At 32.7% G+C, this 17,220-nt stretch overlaps 1 protein-coding gene across 1 annotated transcript in view; it reads right to left on the minus strand.

The window, feature by feature from the left end:
• Positions 1-13,783, minus strand: part of Smp_198590 (putative kif1) — a gene marked incomplete at both ends in the record, with an annotated part of 32,569 nt that extends 18,786 nt beyond the window's left edge. Inside the window, 9 exons of the mRNA XM_018788464.1 lie at positions 737-974; positions 2,263-2,421; positions 5,223-5,326; positions 5,383-5,464; positions 7,329-7,479; positions 8,915-8,997; positions 9,112-9,209; positions 10,791-10,940; positions 13,774-13,783. Coding sequence (XP_018654004.1) covers positions 737-974; positions 2,263-2,421; positions 5,223-5,326; positions 5,383-5,464; positions 7,329-7,479; positions 8,915-8,997; positions 9,112-9,209; positions 10,791-10,940; positions 13,774-13,783 — 1,075 coding nt within the window. The remainder of the gene's footprint in view (positions 1-736; positions 975-2,262; positions 2,422-5,222; positions 5,327-5,382; positions 5,465-7,328; positions 7,480-8,914; positions 8,998-9,111; positions 9,210-10,790; positions 10,941-13,773) is intronic.
• Between the last annotated feature and the right edge of the window lie 3,437 nt (positions 13,784-17,220).

The raw sequence follows: 17,220 nt of genomic DNA on the forward strand, positions 1-17,220 counted from the left end.
TTGTGGGGCTCCTCAGCAGTGCGCACCCACGATCCCGCACTCGCGAGATTCGAACCCAGGACCTACCAGTCTTGAGCCATAGCCCTTAACCGAAACGGCCGTCCAGTGCTTCCAGGTTTTCCATGGTGGTCTAGCTTCAATTGACTCACGCTTTCAACTATGAAAATACTAAAATTTTCACAAAACCCCTTCAAATAAAAAGGTTCAGATTGAAGTAATTTGAATTATGATTTTCATAGTGATCCCAAATACGCACTATTTTGTAGTTATAGTTATTAGTGCTTACCAAAAAATGAATTTTAAATGTAAGGCAAACCGAAAATGTAGAAAATTAGGCCCATATTATAAACAGGGGTAGTTGGTCGCGAGCAGTGAAACCCAGAACGTGCACTTTGTATTTACGACCCATTAGCTAGATTTACCTACACCACAGAGTTAATGTTCACTCCAATGGTGTTTGAATCAAACGGTACTGGGTCTGAGTCCCTGAGTCAATACCAACTATGGGATGCAGATACATTTACCTGACGAAATCTGAATAGGAAGAAACACTCGTCCTGGAGTACATTGTTAGTCACCAATCATTTCTGCTAATAGTTTTTTGACTTAGTGATAATGTTGAGACAATCTGCACAAGATCCACGTATGTTAAAAAGAGATTGGCCAATCGCAGTCCAAAACATCAATGGGAAAATTCAAAAAAACAAATATAAATGAATTAGATCCATATTCTTACCAAATAATATGCGATCCTTATGATGAAGTGTAACAGAATTCTTCACGGGAACACCATTTACTTTCGTCATTCTAACAGCATTCGGCAAAGCACGTAATTCTACTTCCGCACCAGTTTTTCCATGTCTTATTAATAAAGCATGTTCATCAACCATACATAAACCTTTCATTTGAATCCAAAATACTTTAGATTTTTCATTAGATTGTGATTCACTTGGGGGTTCACGTCCGATTCCCGTCTAAAGTAATAAAATGTTAACTAATTATAAGAATAATTTGTCCAAATAATGAATATTATACTCATCTAATTTTCCAAACTTTAAGACACTACATTTGTATAGCACAATTACAGAAATATTCTTAATATTATAGTATCAGATTATGAAAGATTTTTAGCGCAACATAAAGATTCAAGATCATCTGATTATTTCTAATTTTTGCTATTTGTTAATTTACATTTTGTTCATTAAAACTGAACTTCATGAGCATTAATTTTACAGAATATATAGTTAGCCAAACAGCGTCATGATACATCATAGATAGAATAACATGTGTGACAGGAAGAACACATGCATGTTAATTTTAATTAATGGAAGTAACAGTGTCAGTCAATGTAATATTCAGTCAATAAAATAACTTCTTTACAGCTAGATTGCAGGTAATCTGTTAATAATTAATTCACTGAAAATCTTCAACAGACATCAAGCAATGCTTTCCGTCACGTTCATCTTATAATTAGTTGACCATACAATCATTCTACAATAATTTAACACTCAATGTAAATTTCGTTAGTACACACAAGAGTAGGAAACAATATTTACATGAAAATGTTAAGCTTTCACAGGATATCGACACAAAATGATGGAACTAGGGTTTCTCAACCCACAATGCTACAAAAGATAAACACGTGAAGGAAGGCGAATCCGATTGTTCCACCTAAAATCTTCATCAATCATTCTGTTAACAAATGAATAACATACTTATGTAAAAGTTACTTAGAAAATGTAATTACATTAACATGCTTGGGATCATTAATCTGCAAAACATCGTTATTTTATGTGAAAAGAAGTCTTTTGCAGCTTATTAGTTTTTTAGACATCGCCTGTGCATTAGTAGTTACCAAAAATAGTTCAGATTTCATTTTAAAAAACTCTTAAAATAAAAACATTGCGTTTTACACCTCATGTTACCTTTCCGTATCAACAATCAGTCAGTTACATGCAAAAAGCTTAACAAATAGAAGAAACTGTTCCTATTTCCTAACTTAGTTCATGTTGTTCTATTTATGCTTCAAAATGAATTCTGGAGTTTGAAACCTATATTTTATATTTCTATATTTTAATAAACCAATCCTAATATGACGGGATAGTGGTAATTATATGTTCACAAATTCAAGCTAATCTTAACAAAACAAAACTACTGAACCCACCTTTATGAGTGCTAAAGAAATACTTTTGAAGCTACTGAATTATGTAACAATTAATTATTCTAAAAATACTATGGAAATAATCAAGTATTACTACTTACTTGCTTATGAGATAAAACGTGAATAATAATTCCAGACAGTTGTGGGTCCTCGTTCAAATTTGATAAGTATGGTTTTGATTTTGTCGAAATACGCGTGTCACCTGATTTCTTAGGAAGTTCAGCTGTTTGCTGAGTTATTTCTAATCGAGCTTGTCTCAACTAAATCAAAGGAAAAAGAGACCAATGAAACAAGTATTTTACATTTCCTGTAAAACAATTCATCTAATTACACATTCAACACAGATGAAATTTTGTGTAGAATTCCCAAAATTTATTAAATAAATGTCGAGTATCACTTAATTATGTAAAGGAAAATATGGATCGCATTACATACCTGAAACAATTTATGTCAAAAATTCACATTCTAGATGGATGATACGTACATCCTCTGTTAAGATAGTGCATCACAACGAAAGGTTCTTAGGCCAATTTATGAAGTAAACCCAGTCATTAACTTTACATCTCACGAAGGGAGCGAAGGTAGAATAGTTTTTTTGGACGTTGTCCTAACCAAGAGAGCTGATGGATCAATAAGAAGGAATTTAAACAGAAAAAATACCTGGACAGGGTAGTATGCACATTTCCTTAGCTTTGTACCTTGACAATACGAAAGAAACCTGATCAAAACTCGTGGTTACCGACTACCCACCATATTTTCTACGGATATAGTTAAAGAAGAGCTAAACGCCTCGCGTGATACACTTAGGAAAACGCATACCCTGGAAAGTTTATAAACAAATATACGATCACGAAGGTTACAATAGGCGAAATACAAACGGTGGATAAGGAATCCCCGTTCATGCACCTGAAATTCGGAGGGGATGCTGCTAGCGAAATATTAATTCGGAGAATACGCAGAACAATCCGAAAATCATTCAACGCTGGGGAACTACAAATAATATTTTACACGCGCCCAATGGTGACACCGAGGCTAAAAGATGAACTAACCAGAATGACCACCTCATTTTGTATTTATCAGTTCGACTACTCTTGTACAGTAAGTTATATTGGTCAGAGTTCTAGGAATTTACATTTTCATGCTCGCAAACAACTCCCAGAGTGGCTAAGCAAAGGCCTAATGAAGAAAATGAACAGTTCGATATTGGTCCATCTAATGCAAACTGATCATAGTGCCAGTATAAACCAATCCTTTACATTTACTTAACGGGTCAGAGCTGTATGTACGAAAGAAATATCTCTAACCGCTTATCCTCCCCTGGTCAACCTCAAGACCAAATAATGAATGTGAACCTTAGCTGTCGAATGACCTAATTTGACTATTATACTTACAACCTTTCTTAGTCAAATATAATTGTCTCTATTATCTTTATTCACATATCTTTGTATTACTATAATTATTGGTTTACCTCGCATTAATTCCACTTTATTGTCTTACCAACTTTTTACACATTATAGTCTTCCACTAAACATTTGATAGAATTTGTAATTGCACCATTATTTCTCTCACCCTATCTGACCCATATTTATTCGGATCACGAATCTTCAAATTTCACTTAACATATAAGCTGATTCAAGTTAACATCTATATGAGTTATATCAATATATTGTTTAACAATCCTAAATTCACATGCTACAACTTTAGACGATGCACTTTGCCCCAAACCTGAACACTTTTTGTATTATCAATTTGGATATCTAATTGTAGAACCTGAAGAGAATTTATCGAAAAGGATATTCTTCGTTCATATATTCTGTCATATTGTTTCACGAAACGGACTTCTTTAATGTTTATTAACTACCACTTAAATTATTTAACGAAGACTACATTAGGTCTTTTGATTTAAACCACATTACAGTTTTTGAACTTTCAAACAAGTTGTCACTCTCTAATGTGTCAATTAATAAGTAATTAATAAGTATTTTAATATTTCAAAATTAAATATACTTGTTAGCTTAAAAGTAATTAGAGGAAAAACTACAAAATATATATAATTCATCAAATTCGTCAGCCAGTGTAATTCCTTATTTCTCAATGTAATGATAACTAATCGTACGATATCAGTCTACATTTGGCAGTATGAAGATTCTAATAAAAATCATTGCTTAGGGTTTGAAGTTGATTCATAAGATCTATACAACATTGATTTAATTTCAGGGAAACTCCATTGAATATCACACATTGATTAACTACGTGCCATGTGGGTTGATATTGATGTTGTATGGCAACTTAAGCCAATGTATATGCATACCAACTTTAGGTTAATCATGATTCACTTAATGATAGATCATTTATTTTCAATGAGTATTGGATTACACAACCAAATCACACTCGATGGAGAAACTCTGGAAGAGGTGAAAAGTTTCACTTATCTGGATACCATCATTGATGAATGTGAAGGATCTGATGCAGACGTGAAGGCGAGAATCAGCAAAGCAAGAACAATATTCCTATTGTTGAAGAGCATATGGGACTCAAAACAACTGTCAACTAATTTCAAAGTGAGAATGTTCAATACGAACGTCAACGTGGAGAAATACTACAACCATCGTCAAGAAGGTACAAATAGTTATAAATAGTTGTCTACGCAAAACACTCAACATTCACCGGCCGGATACCATCAGCAACAGCGTTATATGGGAGAGGACAAACCAGCTTCCAGATGAAGAGGAAATTAAGAAGTGGATCGGATATGCGTTGGGGAAATCACCAAACTGCATCACGAAACAAGCCCTAGCTTGGAATCCTGAAGGGAAGAGGAAAAGAGGAAAGCCAAAGAACACACTGTACCGAGAGCTGGAAGTAGATATGAAGAGGATGAATATCAACTGGAAAGGATTGCCCAGGACAGAATTGGATGGAGAATGCTGGTGAGAGGGCTATGCTCCTCCATGAGGGGTAACAGGCATAAGTAAGTAAGTAATTGGATTAACATTATATGTTATCAAACATTCTGTTTGGAAGCAAAATAAGGAAAATACTGTTACCATAAATAACTTACTTTCTCATCAAATGCAGCTTGATTCTGGGCTTCGATTGTCGCCAGATTAATTTCCATCTGTTCCATCATTTCTTTCCTCATTTGGTTTTTAAGATCGTCTATTTCTATAAAAGAAAAATTATAGAATTATATACATAGTCACGGAGTAAAATAAATCTACCTTTTGGTGTAAGACCTTTTACAACTACTGATGAAGGTAGTTCAGTAGAGTTTAAAGCTTTCTTTAGACGTTCATTTTCTGCCTGAAAATGAAAAACAAGAGTGTAGTGTATAAAAACCAAGGATTAATCATAGTGTTTTTTAATTATTTTTTATAGGCAGTATTATCAGATTATTAAATGTTTAAATATACATCCATTAGCTACGGTCCATCAGTAAAAAGAAAACTTAATGTAATTCTTGTATAGTCTTAAGTTTTTTCTTTTTCGTCCTAACGATAATTCACATTTCTGATTTAAAGATTTATAATTCTGACAATCTGATTCCACTAAGCGGGTGCACTTTAACTGGAAGGATTAAACGCTGATCATATAATAACTGTATCACTTTGAATCATAATCCACCATCTCTATAAGGTATGACTAGTAAAATAACTTCATTTGCATGTCCTGGTTTTCTTATCTCAACATATTCGGTAGCGTTCGAAAATGACTTTCATAAAAAATCCATATTTATGTGGATTATATTGAATAATCATGTAAGCTGGTTAATATTCAGGAGGATATTCGGATTTATGAATAAGAATGTTTAGATATTGTTGTATGAGTAGACTGCTAATAAAACGATAAACGCATTGATGCATTGTGGCCGGGTGATAACTTTTACGGGACTGGATTGTTGACTTGAACTGGAAATGAATCGATAACAAAAACAAGACGTGAGTCAAAAAAGTAATTTTTTCTTTCAATAAAACGGCACTCTTTTGTGCAATATATTGAACACAGAAATAAATATAATTTGAAGTCAGATGAAGAGTGAACTATTGGAATATATTTTTAATGTCACTTAAGTCCCAATGAAATTAATGTCTCACTATCAGTTTTCTTTCTTACCTAACGTATTATAACGTATTTATCTATATTTAAAACCTATAGCTAGCATTATACATATTCTATATATTAGCTGGTTCTGAATGTCTAAAGAATTAGTATCGGAACCAAATTAAAATATTCACTTAAACATTAGGCACTAAATACCGTAAAGTACGATATTGTGTGTTATGGCATCTTAGCATAAATGCAAACATTTTTTCCTCAAAGGTCAGTGGTCAATCAGATCATTGGACTGTTGGTTGTTTGATTTTGAATTCCTTCTGATGCTTTAATACTTGTATTAAAAATAACGTGTGTATTCTTCTACATTCAATGAAATAAGTATTAAGTTTAGAACGAACATAAAAACTATTATTATGAACCAATTCAATATACTTCGGCTTACTCGGAAATTATACCAGTCATTGTTCATTTTCCTCATAATCATGCCAAACTTTTCAGCTGATAGTTCCAATACGTTATATAAGTGAAATCAGACAGACTTTGAACAATTAGTACATAGCATTTGACTTTGACGCTGAAGTTATCAATGTGTAAAATTTCCGAGCCTATTGTCAATACTTAATTATAAACTTTATCTTTAAGTCTAGAAGTAATACTTCGTATGCCCAATTCAATAATATCATATTGGGACATTTATGTAGCAGCTGTGAAAGTAAAATCCAGCTGACCATAAAATAATGAATGTCCCTCCCAGTAATCAAATTGATAAATTCCAAGCAAGAATAATCATACATTTAAGATTATAGCGCCTATCATATTACCAAAGTGTATTTTAGTGGACTTATCAGGTAGACAGTAGTCGCACAACATCATGTATTGGTTTAAGTTAGACAGCACTAAAAACTGACTCAATGGTATAGAGGTTAGGCGTTTGCGCGCGGACACAAAGATACTGAGCTTGATCATCTTTGATTGATTCTTGGCCGGACACTGTTAAAGAGTCCAGTACTAGGACAATACAGCTGTGCAAAGCTTACTAGTTCTAAGCGACACTATAGGTATGATCATTTCGTGACTTAAACTATGCAAATAAACGTTTACATTTGCTTACTTTTAATTCACGAATTAGTGATTCCATTGGATCTTCATTAATTACAACTGTATTTTTAATTTGTTTCGCTCGATCTGCATAACGTAATGTGGATAACGTTTCTTCGTAATTAATGTCTGCTGGTGATATTGCTGCAATCATAACGGTTTTACTAAATTGTTTTAAAAATATGTTTACAAGCAAAATAAAATAATAAGATGCTATTTTTATATAACGAATGCATATATATGTAACACAGGTCAGTCAACAATTATATTTTTAATAGTCGAGATCACGAGTCAATTGAAGCTAGACCACCATGAAAAACCTGGAAGCACTGGACGGCCGTTTTGTCCAATTGCAGGACTTCTCAGCAGTGCACATCCACGATCCCACCTCGCGAGATTCGAACCCAGGACCTATCGGTCTCATGCGCACCGGTGAGGAGTCCCACAATAGGACGAAACAGCCGTCCAGTGCCTCCAGGTTTTCCATGATGTTCTAGCTTCAATTATATGTTTGTTAGAATTTGATTAGTTGTTATGTGACATTTGACTAAATCATTTTAAATAAACAAATAATTATCGAAGAAGGAAAATTACGAAACACGAGAAATATATAATTATTAGGGTGACAAGTGCAACTGTGAGTATCTTTAATTTGAAATAAAGATGTGTGAATAGTGATAAGAATATCGGAATAGAAACAGATTCTGAAATAATAATAATAACAGTAAACAGAGTAAATTGGAATCACCTTAGAGAATGACGAAAGGCGAGGGACATAATTAAGCAAATAAAACAAAACTACAAACTAACATCATAGTATAGAAAGAGATTTATCAAATCGTTTTTGTACGTACAACTCAGATTTTAAACTATGGAATGTAATGTAAAATAGGTCAATGTGTATATTTCTTTGCATCTTTAACTAGATTTTGTATATTATAACAAAAAGAATCAAAGTCTGAGTTTCATAAGTCTTCTATGTGTCTCGAAATCGGTAAAGTAACTCACTTATCTATGCCTCTTCCAAGACATACTGGTAGATGATCCCGAATGCGACGAAAACGTTGTCTCGATGAACAGCCTACAAGCCTACCCCCACAAAAACAGGTGAACTGGTTGAACTGGTCAGTCCTGACATCTTATCTTTTACTTGAGAGTATATTAGAGGATAACTATATTAATTTGCATAGTTAAGTGTTTTTCTAATAGATCTCTCCATATGTCATTTTAGTGTTTCACCAGCAATATCTCCATTAAACTTATGATTTATAAATAATGGCTATAACAGACTGAATACTCTGCGAATCCCTCTATAGTGTTTCGTTTGAAAGTATTGCTTTTTCTAAAACTTTTCTTCCCGTTTTGCACGTTGAATTTTATCCAGGAATTGTGTAACTATATTTTAACATTTCTCAATCTGCCTTGAAAATAAATACACAGTTCAAGACTAAGAGGAGATGGTTGTCTGGTGTTTCTTGATGGTCAACTAATCTCTAACTTTAAGGGTTAATTGTTTTTAACAAATGATACTGGTCGCAAAACTATTCATAAACTCCATGAAACCTTATTAATAGATTTATCATAGATAATTAAACTTACCTATTCCCACCTAAAGCGTTTTGTAGAAGTTTAGTAAGTATTGAATCCCGATAAGGAATGACTTTTTTATTCTCCGCTAATGCCTGCAGTAAAACAAAAAATGTACGTTAAACAAATATAGTTGAACCAAACAATCTTAAATTTATTATAAAGATTTATTCAAATGAGATTAACCCAATCTGCCAACAACTACTTACGGATATCACATTACCCAATGCTGATAATGATCGGTTGATTTTTGCACCTTCCTTTAAGCGGTCTCCAGTCGCTCCTGTGCTTTCGGCTCGTTCAGAACCTGGGGAAATAAACTAGTTTCTTTAATCTTACTTGATTACATTCATCATGCAAAAGTTATATTATGTAGACAATATTTTATATGGTTCTACTCAGATTATAAGGTTATTTACTATCAGAAAAAATCACTTGTATTAAAGAAATTATGATGTATACAGGTAAGTCAACTTATCAACAGATTACTAAAGAGTTTTCAATCTTCACAAATCGTGTTTTTCTTGAAAAAGATAAATAAGAAGTATCTATTAGGTTTTTAGGAGAATGAACAAAGCCTACAGGATTTTATACTACAATTATTAAGTCCTATAAATCAAAGAACACTTATTTCATTCAAGTAAAATTCATTTCAAGAATCTAATAACGGCCGTACGTAAAATAAAATCAGTAAGTCTTCTTCATCAACAAAAAGGTTTATAAATTTGTAGTAATAGAACAGACAATATCAAAGCGATTTCGAGAGTTCCGATGAGAAACCGTATCCAATGGCCTTCAACTATCTCAGATATGAGACAGTTACCCATCAGTAGTGTCTTAAGCTGATTATCCAATACCATAAACTGACTAAAGCTACAAAGTAGACCACCGGTTGTGTACTAAATGGCAAAATGGCCAGGTGCTTGTCGTGAGACCAAAAGCCATGTGTTCAGTTTGCATCAAGGTTGTGGTTGTACACTGCTAAACAGCCTCATTCTGAGACAAAATGGCTGCCCGGATTTTTTATTTAGAACAACACATGTAAGCGAACAACTGTTTTCAATTAGATCGTCATCAGGCCTAGTAGTACGTCGGATATAACTATCTCCACAGTTCGACAGTGTACATCCAATGGTTAGCTTCACTGGTGAAGGCGAGTGTGACGAGAAGCTGAATTCAGCTCACGTTTGACCTCGTATTTCCAATCTTTAACTGTTGATAAGACTTTTGTTATCGTAATTTAATATTCTTACTACTTACTATATATATATATATATCATGGAGATAGATTGACGATTAATCAACAGTCGGTTGTTTGATTTGATAAAATCAAGTAATGACTAGAAGTTGAGTGCTAGATTACATTGAGTGGAAAACAAATAAGTAGCTGGAGAGTTTGTTGATTAAAATCATTCTTAAGGTTAGACTTCCCCTCAACTCCGCCTCCCACTCATGTGCAAGACTTAAAGGTGCCTCGTATTACATTTTACATGAAATTAAAGAGCATTGTGATTACTCGATCAGTGATTAATTTTTAAAAACAGCCTTCAGATGATCATAATAGTCGGAATTTGCTGAGCGCAGAAGAATGAATGAAAAATTATATTTAATATCATCATAAAATTTATTTTGATAAACAAAACTTTCTTATTTTTATTCGAATATAGGGCAGAAACCTTCAACTACTAAATGATAAGAAGATTTTTTGTCAATGTATGTTTATATCAGACTAAACTTTTTCAACTATATTGTTAAACATTTTAGATTTATTCTACTTTTTAAAATAAATATTCTAAAGTTTAACTACAATCTGTTAGATACACTAATTACATAAAAATATCTTAAACTTCCGTTCCCTATTATTTGATGATAGCTAAGTTAAGCTAACCTGCTAGATCAACCAAATTTATTACTGAACGCTTTCTTGATATTTTAGACTCTACAGAACCAATGAGTTGATCAAATGTTATTGTAATTATAGTATGAGCTCTGCTACTAGTTTCATTCATATTTGTTGCCGCTACAGTTCTACGTGCAGTGCCTATGAAAAGAAAAGGAGAATATACTTATAAAACAAAAAATCTTATAATACTAGACTACTGAAAACAATTAACGTAGTAATTGTAGTAATTGACATAAAACAACTTGTAACATTAGTGATTCCTGTAGAGAAATATGGTATATTTATGGAAACTATATAAGGTGTGGTAACTGTTGACAAAATGAAGTTTTGAGTATCAATGCCTCAATTAAATTAGTAGTACTGTTACCACTTCCACTATTCTGGGAATTAACCTGACAATTTCAGATCATTGTGTTAATACTATATGTCAACTTCAACCACTGTACAGATGTACCAGTTTCTATGTTGCACTTGACCAAATCACTGATTTGTTAAACTGTTAACGTATCTATCAACAAGCTCAGATAATGACTTGTTTCATAGACTATATTAAATACAATAAATTCAACCTGATATGCGTTTTAGTGTTGATAGTTGAGCTCCACATGTGTTTATACCTTCGCTTTAAATTCCTAATCAGTATTATTTATGATGACAACAGAGAAGCTGACGGGAAATTTGGAAAAGCAACACAATTGAAACACTGGCTCTCACTCTACCAGTGCAACGGGTTGGATTAGAGATGTTTCCACAGTCATTTAGAAAACGGGTGTGATCTTATGACTACCAGCTGGTAGCGATGCATTTGAGGGTTACTATGACTGTCAGTCAACAGTCTTTCGTCTGCATTTGACATTCGGCACCAAAGTGCACAGCATTCGCTAAACAAGTCATACAGTTTTCGGCGTCTTTGTTTGTATAACTTCAGACAACAGTCAGCTGTATAACTCGTGTGCTACAGTTAAACTACGTCATTTCATGACTTAAACAGATCACTGACTTGAATGAAACCTGCTGTTTCAAATCACAAACTGACTTTGGTTGGACAGTGTTTGCTATTCTGGAAGCATTAAACAAGTGTTTCGTTCTATTATTGAACTGCTCAACTGTTTCCAACTATGACACCACCAGAGATCAATCCGAAAATTGTCAGGTCTCCAGCTCACAGCCTAACCTTCAGGCTATTGAGTTGAAATTCAGTGGTCTCAATTTCCATTTTCAGTTAGTTTGCTTTATCACGCGAACATTATCTGTTGCCATGAGGTTCCAAAAGAATGGCTTTTCGAAGTACTTCACTTACGTTGTGGTCGGTTAGTTAGGATGATACACAGTGAATGAAAATTCCTATTTCTCGTCACCATTTAATGAGCAAATATTAAAAACAGCTTCAATAAAACGATCCTCTTACATCTGTGAGTGAAGTAACTGTTACTTGTAAATATCACACACATAGGAGGAAAAGCTTTTAAACATTACCAATTTTCATTTCGGTTGAGGTGAATATTGAGATGTGAAATGTCCAAATATTGAACAGGTGAGTCCTCACATTTTATATTTCTCAGCTCGTGAACCCCATCTTTTTAACAAGATTTTACTAACATCGCTTTCTTTCTACATCACTGTTATTTTTGCGAAAATATATAATACAAAATAAATTGCATTGTATACCTAATTAACTGGAACCAATAAAACTTATATATATTGGCTTTTATTTAAATTATTCCCCCTTTATAACAATTTAGAAATAGCACTTGTTCTACTTAATATTATATAAGTAGTAAAGCACTATTGTCCTCTTGTAGATTACCTTGTAGGCATTTGGATCAACTGCATGCATGTTCCACTACCAACGTGTTCAATACCGTACCGTTCTTATTTCTTTCCACGACTGTGATATTTACATTTAGCTTTTAGTCAAAAAGACCATTACTTAAAATCTATTATCTCAGATATTACAAAACATATCAGATAATGAGATATGAGCCCAGAAATAAACTTATAGGGATCTGTTGAGATCTGCTGTACGACGAAACCAAAACTTCAAATGAAAACTTTCCTAATTTTTACTGAAATGTACTGATCCATTTAGTTCGCTTTAAACTCAACGTTAGTTGTATTCAGCAATTAACTATTTGAAGATGATTTCCATTTATTCAGCTATCCATATGGCTGCTTATTTTTTCGTAATATCATTTATTTCTATTTTCAAACAGGAGTAATTACATGGTGTACAAGAAAAGCAATCATGAGTACTTAACAAGATTCCCCAGTATCAACATCTTTTTGTGACCATCTAGTATCAATGCCTCTCACTTAGATGACTGATTATTCTGTACTTATTTTCCAGATCTCAGTTTAAATAAAGGTGAGTTAAACCACTTCCAAAATAACTACTTTTTTCTTTATCCTGAACAACGTTTGTCCTCCGTGAAGATGGTGAAGAAGCTAAAGTTTGTTTTAATACAGATGTGACCAGTTATAAATAAATGCTAAATAACAAAAACCTGCTCATATAGGCGTTTCATTGCTTTAATACCCTTAGTATTCATCATCTAATATATAGTATTCTTATCGCTGACGTCCCATGTCAGGTCTTTCCTCGGTACCTGATATTTAGTAACTTACCTTAGAAATGACCCGAGAAATTAATCGACTTTTCTTAAACCAAAGTTCACACATATTTCAATATGGCGCAGACATGTTAGGACTCAACCCAGCAAGTTGGCATCTATTCTTATGCTTCTATTGATGGTGTCGATCATAGCTGAGATCAGGATTTTCAAGTGAATCAAAATCATATACAAATTTTGAATAGTGGTTCCAGTGAAAAAAATGTGATCAGATATAAGAGGATGGACTTAAATTAGAATCAGTTTGATATCTATATATGTTAACATTTGATCAAAAATAACACCGTAGGCGAATCTCAAGTTAGTTTTCACTGATTGGGTCTTAGGTTTTAACATACTGGGGCGCATAGCAAGTTGGATGCAGAACTAAGCTTGTTGAAAGTATTGATGCTGAGTATCGAAAAGTAAAAGCTTAAGAAAAAAGAGCAATTAAGAAAGAATCTTTCGTACAGCATCTATCAAGGACTCTGTAAGTACAAAGCTTAGATCACATTTTTGTTCATTATCTCATATTTAAAATCTATTGTAATTCTTATAAGTCCCCTCTAAATACTATATTCTGAATTAATATGAGAGAAACCAATTTAGATATTTTTATTATTGTTCCAACAAAATGCATGACAAAAAACAAATGCCATTTTGTTGAGACCTTCTCAATGAAAATGACAAATGTGAAGGTTCATAAAATTAGGTTGTCAGGGGATACAATTGTTTAATTTCTTGTTCCATACAAACTTTCAACTTTTATAACAATAGGAAGAAAATGAATTCATTTCTTCCATTTATTTTATCACTAATAATGAGACCAAGTTTTGTCAATTTTTCCCATACAGCATGAAAACACAGTTAACTAATAGTATATTTTAAAGTTTTACATCATAATTAACCTTAACTAAGCAAACATTGAAAACCGGGAAGACTTGGTGAGTTGTTTAGTCTTAAATATGGACCCCGTCATAGGTGCCATCTACAACCCATCAGGAAATCGAACCCATAATCTTCAGGTCTCACATTGACCGCTTAATTTCTAGACCACTTGGTTGACATTTTGTGGTTTAGATTTCTAAATTCAACCATTTCACAATATTGCATGACCACCATCCATTTTCAATGGTAATATTCCTCTCTTACCCGACACGACTATACTCTACTAGTCACATCTTACTAGAAGTCTGGGAATTACCCACATTATTGAATGCTAGTCTGAAAGTAGCTAGCAGTCAAATATAGAATCCATATGATTCAGTCTAATTAAAACCTAATAGTTGATGCTTTTTGATTTCGGATTTTTATCTGGTCATAAAACTATTGATTTAGTCACTGGAAAAAAAGTATATTAAATTATAAAATTTATGAAAGTCACTTGTACAATGAATGTTATTTAATAATAAAATAGCTTAAAGTTTCGGTTGAAGTAGCTTACGAGCTTGCTTTTACGGTTTCTGTAACTAATAAATGGAACATCACTCCAAGTTGTTGCTTGTTTTGAATGGCGGTTATTAAATGCTGGTGTAAATGTGATTGGGCTGGAAAGTTTTATGTTTAAATCACAAACTATTAAACGTTGAAACTGAATGACTGACGAAATTTTTTGATCAATACATTTGATTTTCTAATCGTATATTAATTTATTTGTTTAACTTACTAATAAAGCTTTATCAAGAGAACCTTAAAGACTTATTAGCGCTCATAAGGAATTATGAATATTTCTTAAGTTGCCTGAATGTAGTACTTACACACCAGTACGTAAAAGCGACTAAAATTTAAAAAATCTCAGCAGATCACTAATGTACACATCTTAATTAAAGAATGTAAAATGAAACAAGTGCTAAGAAGCTTAACGGTGATAAGCAAACACAAGCTGGATTATTCCACATTATTTCACGTTCGCGAGAACAAATAATAAGTTTGGCAGTGTTTCTTCTTACAACATAAACACCTGAGTAACAAAATTATTTGCTAGCTACTCATCGTAATAATACACACTTGATAATTAAACCTAAACGTTCCATATTTCTAAATGTATATGAACAGTATTCTCTGAATGACTTTACTCAAATAATGTTTACAGTTACATCATTATCAAGTTTGACTTTATTATGCAGGTTTTTCGATTCGAAATTGGTTACAGTTTTGAAAAATAAATATTACAAACTACGTAGACCTATTGGGTGAAATTTGTGAACAACTAAAATCTTATTACGAAAGTAGTACAGAAGATATATATAAGAAGAAAGAGATTGGAGACTAGTGAAATAATATAAGAATTCTTCCTTGGACATGAATGAAATAATTTCACCATATAATTCTTTTGAATATCAAGACTTAGGATACTGGGTTAGAGTCCAATCATTGCACCTCGATGTAGGAAGATAGTTTGAAACTAATAAGAATGATTTGATCAAATAAGATTATTTACCAGATGCTAGAACAGAGCTACATTTGTTTAACATTCACCAACCCTTATAGATATACTAGTATAGACCAATGGTATTTGAGGACTATATAACTCAATACAATATTTTTTAGTATGCGGATTGTAGAGATGATTGCTAATACGAAATTTCATACTAGAACGAAACAGCTTTAGAGTGCTTCCTGGTTTTCAATGGTTGTCTAAATAAAGTCAATCCACAACTCGAAATTGCTAAGCATCATTATTTTCTCAAATGTTTTGTTCTGGTTCTCACAATAATGACTTTTATTATTTTAAACTTAGGTGAACGGAATCGATATTTCCAAAGACTCCAGAGAGACGACAGTAGTGAATGAAAGTTGGAATCTGTTCTTTGATTATAACAAATTAAAATTAACTTAATTACTACCCACTAACTTGTCAAGACCCATGAAGTTATACCTTTACATGACTTCCGATCCAACATAACACTAAAACGCCATCACAAAATTCAATGAACTAATTTACTCTTCAGATCATCTACATAAATCTACCTTAGAATCCTTTTTATCATCATCAACAGAATGAACGTTAAAAATGTTGTTGAAAATGCATATATCAACGTAAAAATTATGGTTAACTTATACATCTAAACCATGGATTTATCTACCTTGATTCATTCTTTGTTCGATTTCACCATATGATCCAACTGGTACCTGTGATAAACCTTGAACATAGAATCCTTGAGCTGGTGATTGTCTAATTTGTAAATTCGTTTGAGATGATTTGTCTCTTGTTAATAAATCACGAATTTGTTCATTGTATATTTCCATCATCGTCAAAGTAACTTGAAATTTCTATTCAGTTTAAAAAATACAAACCTTAAAGTAGTTTTAATATGGAAAACAGTAATGCAATAGACAAAAGAATAAATTTTAATTTTTTCCGAACGAAAACATATCACTGAATTCAAAGGTAATAGATTGTATGATTACGACTAAATGCTAACTTTGCTCGAATTGATAGCTAATGATATTGAACCTTTTGATTACTGTGGAATTCTGTGTTGCTGACATTGGATTGATTTGACCCAGTTATCTACATCCGGAGTTATAATACGCTAGATCAATTTACGAATTATTATTTAACTTTTTACGGTTTTTCGTACCAAACAAAAGTACTCAAGAAGCTCTCAGCATTTCGAGTGAGAATCTGAATAATATTTGGCTTACCAAACATTCAGCAAAAAGTATATAATAAATGGATATTAAAATATTCATTATCACGATTTACTTTATCAGGATCTTCATTTTTGCAAATCCTGTCGAATAGCTCCTCACATATGATTGGTACAATGCCTCTAGTCAATAAATTTAATTACTAAACTATA

This window comes from Schistosoma mansoni, chromosome W, assembly GCF_000237925.1.
Source record: "Schistosoma mansoni strain Puerto Rico chromosome W, complete genome".
NCBI lineage: Eukaryota > Metazoa > Platyhelminthes > Trematoda > Strigeidida > Schistosomatidae > Schistosoma > Schistosoma mansoni.